The 12,246-nt window shown below is 34.2% G+C and overlaps 1 protein-coding gene across 3 annotated transcripts in view; it reads left to right on the forward strand.

Moving 5' to 3' along the window:
• CREBRF (CREB3 regulatory factor) overlaps window positions 1-12,246 on the forward strand; it is a 48,980-nt gene that overhangs the window by 24,778 nt on the left and 11,956 nt on the right. For all 3 annotated transcript variants that reach the window (XM_074292085.1, XM_074292086.1, XM_074292087.1), the window contains 2 exons: window positions 4,673-4,798; window positions 6,069-7,155. In XM_074292085.1, coding sequence (XP_074148186.1) covers window positions 4,673-4,798; window positions 6,069-7,155 — 1,213 coding nt within the window. The remainder of the gene's footprint in view (window positions 1-4,672; window positions 4,799-6,068; window positions 7,156-12,246) is intronic.

The following is a 12,246-nucleotide window of genomic DNA, read 5'->3' on the forward strand; positions in this document are numbered from 1 at the left end:
TGACATAGACCATAGATATGGAAGTTAAAATTTCATTTGTTTCATAGAAAGGATTGTTAAGATTCTATGGTTACAATTTGGCAAAGGAGCATAAGGAGAATAGACAACTATCAAAATTCTGAAGTCACAAAAAAAAAATCCCAAACCTATTCTGATAATGTGGGAAAAGGATTTTTTTATAGATAGTTACATAATTGCACTGACCATCTTAGATTTTTAAGATGTATAGAAGATGTAAGAGCAGACAATTGAGGATGACTGCAGCAGCATGGCATAGTATTTATTGTAAAGAGTAGTCAGGTTCTATAAGTGCAACTCCTTGGGACTTAGCTATCCAATCAGTGTTAAAAGAATTTTCTGGTTGAGGGAATCACAGGTTAAACATTCTTGTAAGGAAAAATACTGTGCTGATATAGAGGGGGAAGGACTATTAGGAAGTGAATGTGGTATAAATGCATTAATAAAACATTTTTTAATGTACCTATAAAAATAGGCTTAGGTGTTCCAAAGTTCAGAGTCATTTGGGACTAGCAAAGAAACTTAAGAACCTCAAAAAGAGGGATTTAATTATAGCAGGGAAAAGAGCAGGATAAAGAAGATAGAGGACCGGTCAACTTTTATGTTACTTATGGGTTTGTTTGTTTTTTTCTGTCTGACAATAAAGGATGGAATTTGAAAAGATTTATAATAGGGCTTAAACATTAAAGGTAGATGGTAAAAGAGCAAGAGGGAAAGTCACTAGGCCCAAATGAGCTGTATTCTGGGGAGCTAAAATAATTGCCAATTGTGTTTACTAAGCCACTCTTAATGATCTTTAAAAGACAATGAAAGAATGGGTAGGTGCTGAAGTGGAGAAAGATAAATATCCTGATTTTCAAAAAATGGAGGAGAGTGGGATTTGTAGATGCTAGGCCAGTGAGTTTAATTTTGATTGCTAGTGAAATTTTAGAGCATTATTAAGGGATAGTTCTGGAAAAGCAGCAATTACATAAAACCAGCATGGTTTCATGAACAGGTAGTCAGACTGATCTAGAGAGCTGGATTAGATCACATATACACAGCGGAGATCAACACAGCTGTGAGGCTTTCATAGCTATATGAAAGAGGAAAAGATACTAAAGGGGAATCTCAGACTTTATTACTAAAAAAGGGTGACAAAGTCAACAGCTACTGACTTAAATTCCTAATTTCCCATCTTTATAAAATTTTTATGAGAACAGTCTACATATGCTTTGGGAGCTTTTTTGATAAAGTATTCATATGAATCAGGCAGGATTTCACAAATGATATTCCACAGAAGTATATGTCTTCACCATTACAAATTGACTAAAAATACCAAGAATACAAGATTCTACTATTCTTGAAGTTTTTTTTTTTTAAATATGTGTGTATTTGATTTGGTAAAGCAAAATGCTACCTTAAATACTCTCTTTAAACAATTTGTATACCGCTTCTATATCAGGATTATTCAGGATAACATTGTCCAAAAACTCTCTGATCATTAATATCAGACAAGGTACAAAACAGGAATACATACAAAACTGTTCAACAGTTTCATGGAGGAAATATTTCCACTGAAGAGGTTTTCTTTATGCATAGTGAGGTCCTTCAGATGCCCCCATTTGTACATGACATTTTGCTGCCTGCAGGAAGCCTTGCAGTGTTGCTGAGCACTGGGAGAAGGGCTCAAAGAACAATGCCTATTAGCCAATCATAACATACAGTTCAGTTGACAGCCTATAGAGCTCATCCATCAATCAGCATATTTTGGTCAGAGAGGGCAAGTCCTCTTAGAATTGGATAGCAAGAGAAATCTGAATTACCTTCAGGAAATTGCAAAATTCCTCTAATGACCCCATATTCCTTTCAAAAACAAAGATCAATTTCAAAAACAAAACCCAAAGACTTAATACCATTATTTTATCTCTTTTATTGTATGGATACGTGTTGGGGAACACTATAGTCTCCAAAAGATTAAATCTGAGTATCTCTCAGAAGGTAACTTCAATTCATAATGAAAGGAACTAGGAAAAAGAGCAATTGAAGTGAATGATGTCATCAGAGAAATGTATGACAAAATAAAAATGGGTTCCTTGTGTGACAAGAGAAAAAGAAAATTGGAATACTGTTAATTTGATTTGTTATGATTTGTTATGAAACAGCAGGGAAGGCTTGCTCATTGATCAGAGTTCTGTGACAAACTTCAGTTAGGAAAAGAATAAGAGTTGAAATGTATGGGCAGGCAAGTATGGTTTGCAATCTGCATCTGAAAAGAACATTCATATATCACTGAGATTACAAATCTATTTGAGCATTATCAAAGTAGCCTAATTTCCTTTTTTGGGGCCTAATTATTAGATTGGTGCTGTAGCTTTATAGTTACCCTAGATTTTAGAAAAATAGTTGATAAAATCTTTAATGTTCTTATATACAAAAGATGTGTTTGAGATATTAGTATTTAGGCAAGATTCAGAACTGGTTTATGTTATTTGATGTTTTTATCAATGTCTTAGATAAATGTATGGAAAAAATATCTCAATAAGCCCAAATGAAAAACTAATCTAATAAATGGAAATTAAATAGGAATAAATGTAAAATCTTACATTTATGTTTTCAGAAATCATTGTTCTCAATACAAGATGAAGAAAGAATAACTCATCAGTTTTCTGAAAAACAAGATCTGAGAGAAAAGACTTCAAATTAACATAAGTCAACAGTGTGATAGAGTAACTCAAAAAACTAATGTAACTTTAGGCTACATGAGAGAGGCATAGGGTCCAGGACTAGGGAATTGATAGTCCTGCTATATTTTGTCCTAATTAGACCACATCCAAAGTATTTGTTTCATTCTGAGCACTATTTAAGAAGAATATTGATAAAATGGAAAGAGTCCAGAAGAGAGCAACTAGGATGGTAATGGATCTTGCCAGATGAAGGTCCATTGAAGGAACTGGGGACATGTAATTGGAGGAGACACTTGTGTAAGAGTTTGATAGCTCTTTTGAAATGTTTAAAGTCCCATCTTTCGGAAGAGGTATTAAGTATGTACTTGCTGTCTTCTAGAGGACAGAACTAAGTAGGCATTGTTCGAAAATTCAGAGGTAAATTTAGGCTTGATGTAAGAAAAGATTCCCAACAATTAAAAGCTTTTACAAAGTAGAATGGATTTCATTGGGATCTGACCTCCCCTACTTCCCTCTACTTCAAAGTATAAGTTTTAAAGCCAAGTTTGAATGACTGGGTAGATTTTATAGTGTTCAGGTGTAGATTGGATTAGGTATCCTCTGAAGGTCCTAGTTAATGTTAAGATTGTCACCTTTTTTAACTTCTTTTTCTTTACTAACCTTACATGTATGCAGTATGTCCACATCTGCATTTTCAGATAACTATCAATGTGACTTATAGCATCATCTTTCAAAATAAGGACAGGTAAAAGAGGCTAGAGGCTAGAGCTAACTTCACTTAGTAGTAGATTATTCCACAAACCATAAAATTTGGTGCTTCCTAGTTCCTGGAGCCAAGGACAGTTTTCTTCTCTTGTGGTTGAAACAACAACAGGGAACCATCTCTCTTACCATGAGGTACCCTACAGGTATACCACTTCAGTTCCCATAAGTCAGTATCAGAAAAAGGGCGATGAAAAGCAGAGGCTATAGGTGATTTAATTAATTGAAATATCTTTTCAGATTGTTGTCTGAAAAATACCCCTTGGCTTTTGATTACCTATATATAAAGCTATTTTTAAAAGATTTTTATCATATACGTTTTAAAAAGCACAAAATGTAGATAAAAGTAATTGTGCTTATCTGAACAAAATGATAGAGATTGATTTTGAATCAGTTTTGTTTTAGAAGCAGCCACTGAGCCAATAAATCCTAACATATAATGAAACCACTCCTGTTTCTATTCTGGTTATTTAAACTACTAATATGCTTCCCTTCTAATGATCTGCTTCTCTATTTATTTATTCTACTCCTGGCCTCAAATCTTCTACACTCTTCTCTTCTAATCAGGAAATAAGGGTGACATTGATATAATAACAAGATTGAACTATAAGGTTCTATTTTATGTGGAGTCAGAAGAGGCAGCTCCTGGAGTATGATGAATTATTTCTGGCTCCTATGTTTTTGAGGGGCTCAAACTATCAGTGCTGAGCAGTGACTCAAGTGATCTATTAGTTGTTAATATCATAGTGTGACACTATAGGAGGAAAATGAAAACTACTGCTATAACTTTAATCAATTCATCCCCTTAGAAATATTAGAAAGTCTCCTACTATAGGAAATTAGAACAGAAAACATCTTTTAGTAGAGTTTATTGTTACAAAATGTTTTCACTGTATATAGTTTTATATAAAGCATCTGCTGAGTAGACTGTGATCCTCTGGTGGATAAATAATCTTCTGATGGTTCAAATTTAATGCGATTAACCATTGCAATTTCTGATACAATATTCAATTTTAATTACCTTTTAAATCATTCACCTGATGTAGATTGAGGTAGATAAACAAAGCCCTATTAAGCTTTGCTTGCTAGAGATTACTTTTTTTTTTTTTTAAAGTAAACTGTTTCAAACTGTAGTTTTTTTTTGTTTTGTTTTGTTTTTAAGGAGAATAATAAAATAGTAGTTCTTGAAGACTTAAGGTTTTTAAATTAAAATTATTTCATTACAGCCTAGTGTAAGCGGAATGGACCCGCCTTTTGGGGATGCCTTTCGAAGCCACACGTTTTCAGAACAGACTTTGATGAGCACAGATCTCTTAGCAAACAGTTCAGATCCAGATTTTATGTATGAACTGGTAAGTGGTACTTTCTTGGATTCTATTTTAATTGATTTAATATATATATATATATATTTTTTTTTTTTTGGTGGCATTTTGTTTCTTTTTTTTAATTGAGAAGCAATGGAGAGCAAGAATAATGTGAGGTCAATATTGATTCTAATAAGCCTACTTCTAGTGATTTTTAGAACTACATAAACTTCTTGAATTTAGTAAGGAAACATATTTGTTGAAAATTCAGATAAGGCAAATGAAGAAATAATTGTAATTTAAACTAAAAAGTATGACATATTCAAAAGTATGTGAACAAATAGCAGTCACAAGTGATATTTGAATAGGTTTGTCAGTTATATTTAGGTGAGGAAATTCAACACTTTAAATAAGAATTGCTACTATTACATTTGCATTATTATATATATTATACCGCAAGAATGTTGTATCTACATTTGGGTATGAGAATCAAACTTATGTCCTGAATCTTATTCTTGCCTAAATTTCAGCTATCTTTAATCTTGTTTTTGCTTCTAAGTTCCTTCTTAATAAGACAGTATAGTTTTCCATGATGATCTATGTGATATTACTGTGATTACTGTTAAAGAGATATCAAATTTTTCTAAATATAAAGGAGCAAGAAAAAAACAAACCTTTTTCGGCACTGCTATTTATAGAATGTCCACTGAAGTCTTTCAGTGCCTCATTGTGGCACAAAGGTAACCTTGAATTATCAAAGGTTATGTCAGTATAATGTAATGTCCCTCAGGTCTTACCACACTGGAATGGCTTTGAGCACAGTCCAAGTGACAACCTGTATGCCTGTAGTCTGAGGATCAGCCTAGCCAAGTGTGGAGAGGCTTGTCAACAAAAGATTGGACTTCAGGTGATGAATATTTTTAGCCACAGAAACTCATGAAGACAGTCTGTTAAAGTATAGAGGGGCTCTTAGATGCATTGGTGGCAGAAATAACCATATTTGTGATATCATAGCTTCCTCATGTGAAGCATTTATAGTAGAAAACCAAGAGCTCTTAATATTTGTGCCATATTCCAGACTTAAAGGAAGAGCATTTGAAAAATTCCAGTATCAAGAACCACTTAAAGGACATATTTCCCTACTTTTTGTTAAATTCTTGGAGGCAAGGAAATTATATAAAATTGTATATGTGTCTTGGCTTTAATGTAAAATAAATCAAGTTAGTGTGGCATTTGTAAATAAGAGAAAGGAGAAAGGGGAATTGTATTTTTTCCCCCTAAAATATAGTGCTGTTTTTTGTCTCATTTTCCTACTCAGGATAGAGAAATGAACTACCAACAGAATCCCAGAGACAACTTTCTTTCTTTGGAGGAGTGCAAAGATGTTGAAAATCTGGAGACTTTCACAGATGTCCTGGATAATGAGGCTGCTTTAACCTCAAACTGGGAACAGTGGGATACATACTGTGAAGACTTAACAAAGTATACTAAACTGACTAGCTGTGACATCTGGGGAACAAAAGAAGTGGATTACCTGGGTCTTGATGACTTCTCTAGCCCCTACCAAGATGAAGAGGTCATAAGTAAAACTCCAACTTTGGCCCAACTTAATAGTGAGGATTCTCAGCCAGTATCTGATTCCCTTTATTATCCTGACTTGCTTTTTAGTGTCAAACAGAACCCCTTGACCTCTTCGTTACCTGGGAAAAAGATAGCAACCCGAGCGGCTGCCCCAGTGTGCTCATCTAAGACTATTCAGGCTGAGGTTCCTTTGTCAGACTGTGTCCAAAAGGCAAGCAAACCCACATCAAGCACACAAATCATGGTGAAGACCAACTTGTATCATAATGAAAAGGTGAATTTTCATGTTGAATGTAAAGACTATGTTAAAAAGGCAAAAGTAAAGATCAATCCAGTTCAGCAGACTCGGCCCTTGTTGAGCCAGGTTCATGCTGATGCAGCAAAGGAAAATACCTGTTATTGTGGAGCTGTAGCAAAGAGACAAGAAAAAAAAGGAATTGATACACTTCAGAGTCACATAACTCCTACTTTGCCTTTTAAAGAGACCCAGGAACTACTTCTTAGTCCTCCTTCCCAGGAGGCTACAGGGTTAATTGTGTCAGGAGAAAGCAGCAGTCTTTCTGCCAGCACATCGGTCTCAGATCCATCCCAGAAAAAAGAAGAGCACAATTATTCTCTTTTTGTTTCTGACAACTTGGGTGAGCAACAAGCCAAATGCAACCCTGAAGAAGATGAAGAGGATGAAGATGATGTTGATGATGAAGACCATGATGAAGGGTTTGGCAGTGAACATGAGCTATCTGAAAATGAGGAGGAAGAAGAGGAAGAAGAAGATTATGAAGATGACAAAGATGATGATATTAGTGACACTTTCTCTGAACCAGGTATTGTAAAAAAATATAGAATAACAGAGCTTTTAAAAATTGTTTGAATGGGAAAGCTTTTCTTGGGGTGAATTACCTTGTTAGTTTGAGACTAGAAGGAGTCAGTGGTATTTGACTATAAGTAGCTCCAAAGTTGTTATTTGCTTAGATATTATAGTTAATGCTTTGGGCCCAATTCTTAATTTATCTTAACAAGCATTCTGGTTTGTCACCTTGTTCATTACCTTTCCAAAGAGACTAAAAATCCATTAGTATGAAAGTAATTTTATTTCTGGGTGTGTCTTTCTAGTTAGTATAGTGAAGATAAATTAGGAGGAGATCCTGAATTGACTTTAGTGTCAGTTTCAATTACTCATGCCCATATGGTTTTCATTTATGAAAAAATAAAGGGATTTTTTTTTTTGCTCCTGCTTCAATTTTCATTTGCAGAATATTTTTATTGAGAGAGAATATACAAACGGAGGGGAAGGACTTAAGGTTATAAAAGAACTTTTAAGGACAGATTTAAAAAAAAACAAACTTATTTATGTGTATTACTTAAATATGAAAGGGAAAAAAAAGGAAAGTTAGCCTTGAAATATTTTTCTACCTTCAGGGTGTAAATCTTGTGCATGAAAATGATGCTGCTAAAAGGCATAATTAAAAATTGTAGAAAGGAATGAAAGTCTTGTCAATGCCGTACTTTTGTATTTTGGCAAATTTGTTTAAATAAATACAATTGTTTCATGTAAACTTAAAATAGTAGTTCTATACAAAACATAACAATCAGTTCAGAGGGATTTTTTTTTAAAAATCTAGTCTTCAAAAGATACTCTTTGTTTATAATATTATCTTTACTGTCTTAATTTTTGGAACAAAAATTTCTGGAATTTTAGTCAGTATAAACATTGGTATTCAGTTTCTGGTTATGCAGTTGTTCTGATCTCTTGGTTAGAAGTGGTTTCTTTTACCTAAATATTTCACCATTTATCAGAGACAACCAAGTCATTTTGCATAGGATCTATACCCACCATCTTTGATATATTTTAGGATGGGGATGGAAAATAGTGGTTCTCTTTTTTGCTTGCCAGTAAGGAAAATGTTCATCATGGTTCTCCCTGATAATTTGATTTCTGGAATGACTTAGGGTGATTTTCTAGTTGGGAAACTAATTTTGAGTACTAATGGCGACTGACCAGGTTGAGCTGACATAATAATGAATCAAAATGGTTGTTCTGAGCCCTGTGTTTTGACAAAAAGAGAAAAAGGAGGGTAGTGAAAAAGGTGACATTGTTAGCCAGTGATAATAACTGACATTTATATAGTACTTTGAAGGATTGCAAAACACTGTGAAAAACCTCTCACTTGATCTTCCCAACAACCCTGTGAGGCAGGTACCAAGACAAACATTATTATCTCCACTTTGCTTTTAATGAAAGTGAAGCTTTAAGAGAGAAAATTAATTCCTTGTTATAGTACAGCTGTGTGAGACACTCTCTCTCTCTCTCTCTCTCTCTCTCTCTCTCTCTCTCTCTCTCTCTTTCTCTCTCTCTCTCTCTCTCTCACACACACACACACACACACACACACACACTCACACACACACACACACATATACATAAAATCAGACAAAACTGTATTGTACATTTACTTATCAGCCAATAAGTTCCATGATCATCAGAGCAAATCCAATAGGAACTTCCCTTCTTTGCCTGTGTGTATTCCCCACTCAGGTTCCTATGTTAGTTACATCTTATGATTTCTTTCCTCTCTCAACATTGCCTTTAATGTTCTTGATTTCACATGTTAAAAGATACTTGGGAAGAATAAAGAGCACACAGCATGCTTTGCCTCAAGCCCATTACACCCACCTCAGGGATTATCGTGGATCCTAAATAAAGACAGTCATGCTATTTAGGTTCCTTCATAAGAGTATGCAGTTTGAATTGTCTAACCAGAAATGATGGTACATTTCTTCTCATTCATTTCCTCCTGTAACCAGCAACATTTATTTGTGAAGCAACTGATTAAGTTTAGGCAAGCTAGGTTGTAACTATGGAACAGAGTAGCGTTAACTGGCATTTGTGGGGATCAAATTTTCATCTTGTCCTTGTTAACACAGTGCTAAATATTAAAGGGGCATTTAGTTCTCTTGTTTCCATTTGACTTAATTTGTGTTATGTAGATATTTCTTACAATGAAAATGAACAATTGACTCAATTAGTAAAAAAAAAAAAATCAACACAAAGTTATGGTATTATTTTGACTTTAGCAAATATGAAAAATGAAAATTTAAAAATACCTTCTATTTATACAGAACAAATAACTTTAGTAACCCAAAAGTAAAGTACTGGAGAGAAGCAGAAGGAAATACTTTGAAACAGAAGTGTGCCAATTTGGGCTGGGTCGATTGGTTTAATTTGTGGTGTTCTTGACCAGTTTACAAAGGCTCTTTTGTGACTAGGTCACTTGATGCTGTTTCTTGGCTGATGGCTATACCAGCTCATGAGCCTAAAAACTTAAGGGGTGGAGGGGGCATGGGATTTAGAATAGAGTTTCAGTCCCTGTTCTGGACCTGCTCCCAAGATTACATAGAGCTCATTCAGTAGCCAGCCCACAACTGGAGCCACAACTGGAGTCATGGGTCCAAGCATGCTGGCTTGGGTACCAAAGTGAAACTTTACTTTGTAATCACTATTTACTTCTCAAGAATTTTGTATTTCCCCTTTCCCCTCAGATATTACTTACTCCCTGCAAATTATTCCTGTCAAAAGCAATTTAAGGATCTCTTTCAGAATTATGTTTAAAAATTTAATATAGCCAAATTTACTTTTACAAGTCACTTAAGTATCTCCTATATAGAATTTTCTGTGATTGTGATATTTTCCAACTTGATAGATGCAAGATACAGAAAAATATTTTGCAAGAAAGCAAGGTCAAATGAGGAATGTCAAAATTGGTGACTATATAAAGAGGGATGCCCAATAATAAATATGAAACATATTGATCTAAGTAGAAAGAATGGCTCTTTTAAAGTGCTCTTCTACCTTCTACCAAAGGCAAACTGGACTGTGAAACATTACATCTTAGAGCTGCCATGAAGCTCTAGTAATTCTTCCCAGTCTACCCAACACAATAACAAGCATCTTAAGCCTTTCTGTTCTTCTATTAGACCAGCAATGATTGATGAGGGAAGGAAGTGGCCTCTGAGTTTGGTTTTTAAAAATAAAGAGTGAAGAGGGGAAAAGGGAAGGCATTTTAGGTATGGGGACAGTGTGCGCCAAAGCACAGATATGTTGAGAGCACTGTGTCCTAGTGCACAGACTCGGACTGTCTCATTTGTTTGTAGTATAAAATATATTAGGGTAATTATGTGAGGTAAAACAGAAAACAATAAAGGTTTTTGGATATCAGCCATGGAAGTCTGAAACTTATTTACCCAGTTGAGTAGTTAGGGAGAAACTGAATATTTGAGGGCATTTTGTTTTCTTTTTAAAACTTGTTTTATTGATGTGTTTTTTTTTTAAAGCATCATTGTTATTTTCCAGTGATTCCCAATAGAACCTACTTTCCCTTATAACAGAGAAGTCAAGCCAAACAAGTCCCCACAGTGGACTATTATATTCTTCCTGCACCTGTTATCTTCCACTTCTGTGCTGACAATACGAGGCCATGCTCTACTATAAAGTCACAGTTGGACATTATATTGATCAGAATTTGGAAGTCTTTCAGTATTTTCTTTTATGTTGTTATGGTCATCATGCAATTTTTTCTTCTGACTACTTACCTCACTACATAGCAATTTATCTGAATCATACCAAATTTCTCTGAATTTTTCACATTCATCATTTCTTATGAAACAATATTTGATTACACTATATTTCACATATTATACATAATATATCATTTTCAGCCATTCTCCAGTTCCAGTTTTTTGCTATTACAAAAATATTTTTAGTCTATGGAACTTTTTATTAATCTCCTTGGTGTATATTAGTGGTAGTGTTGGGTAAAAGGATAAATAACAGTTGAACGATTTTTCTATTAGTGAATTTGTGCAAAATTGTGACAAAATTAGATATTAATAACAATATTACTTGGACAAAGCATGTTGTATATGTGCACATGTATATACATACACTTTTATGTACACATACATTGTATACACACAGTAGAATGACTTTTTTTTCAATGAAATTTTGAGCAATAATGATAAGACCTGGTTTATATATTAGAAAGATTACTCTGTTATGAAGACTGAAGAATAGATAAAATGAAAAAAGAAGAATAGAAAAGCTATAAAGAGGCTATGTATAATCCAGGTATAGGCACAATAATAGAGCTTTGTAACTAAAATGATGACAGTAAGAATAGAGAAGTAAGGAATGGATGTGCAAAAGTACAATAAGTAAAGAAGTGCCCTATTAAGCCAGAAGTTTTGGGAATGGTATTAGCTCTCTAAATTTTGTTTTGTTTGTGAAATACCCAAATTGGACAATGAAGAATCCCTTTTGGTTGATTTACCAGTGAAGATTGCATTCAATTAAAAAAGAAGCATCTAGGTGGTGCAGTGGATAGAGTAACAGTCCTCAAGTCAGGAGGACCTGAGTTCAAATCAAGTCTCTGAGACATTTAATACTTCTTAGCTGTGTGACAGTGGGGAAGTCACTTAACCCCAATTGCCTCAGACAAAAAAAAAAAAAAAAAAAAAAAAAAAAAAAGGCAGTTTAAAAATTGGGCAATTAACTTTTGTCTGGTGGCCAGTGATATAATAAGTACTTGTTGTAAGTTTCTAGGAGAAGGGAGGGAGAGAACAAGAGTGTTTACCCCAGCAACTCTTCATAGCAGTTTGTCATCATGGAAATTTACCTGGTTCGGCTAACTGTGAATGTTAGTAAAGTTTTTATTATGTCACAAATCAGAAAAACGGTGGAATTCACTATAGATTGCTCTTTTTAAAAAAGTTTAAATATTTTTGACATTCTAGGGTTTGACTTCCCTTCAGACTTTGATTCATAGTTGTGTGTAATTGACATTTTGGAGAATAATTTTTTAAAAACCTTAGAGAATCTGCTCAGATATCCCAGGATGGTATGATTATTTTGTTTTATT

The sequence above is a fragment of the Sminthopsis crassicaudata genome, chromosome 2 (genome assembly GCF_048593235.1).
Source record: "Sminthopsis crassicaudata isolate SCR6 chromosome 2, ASM4859323v1, whole genome shotgun sequence".
NCBI classification, from domain to species: domain Eukaryota; kingdom Metazoa; phylum Chordata; class Mammalia; order Dasyuromorphia; family Dasyuridae; genus Sminthopsis; species Sminthopsis crassicaudata.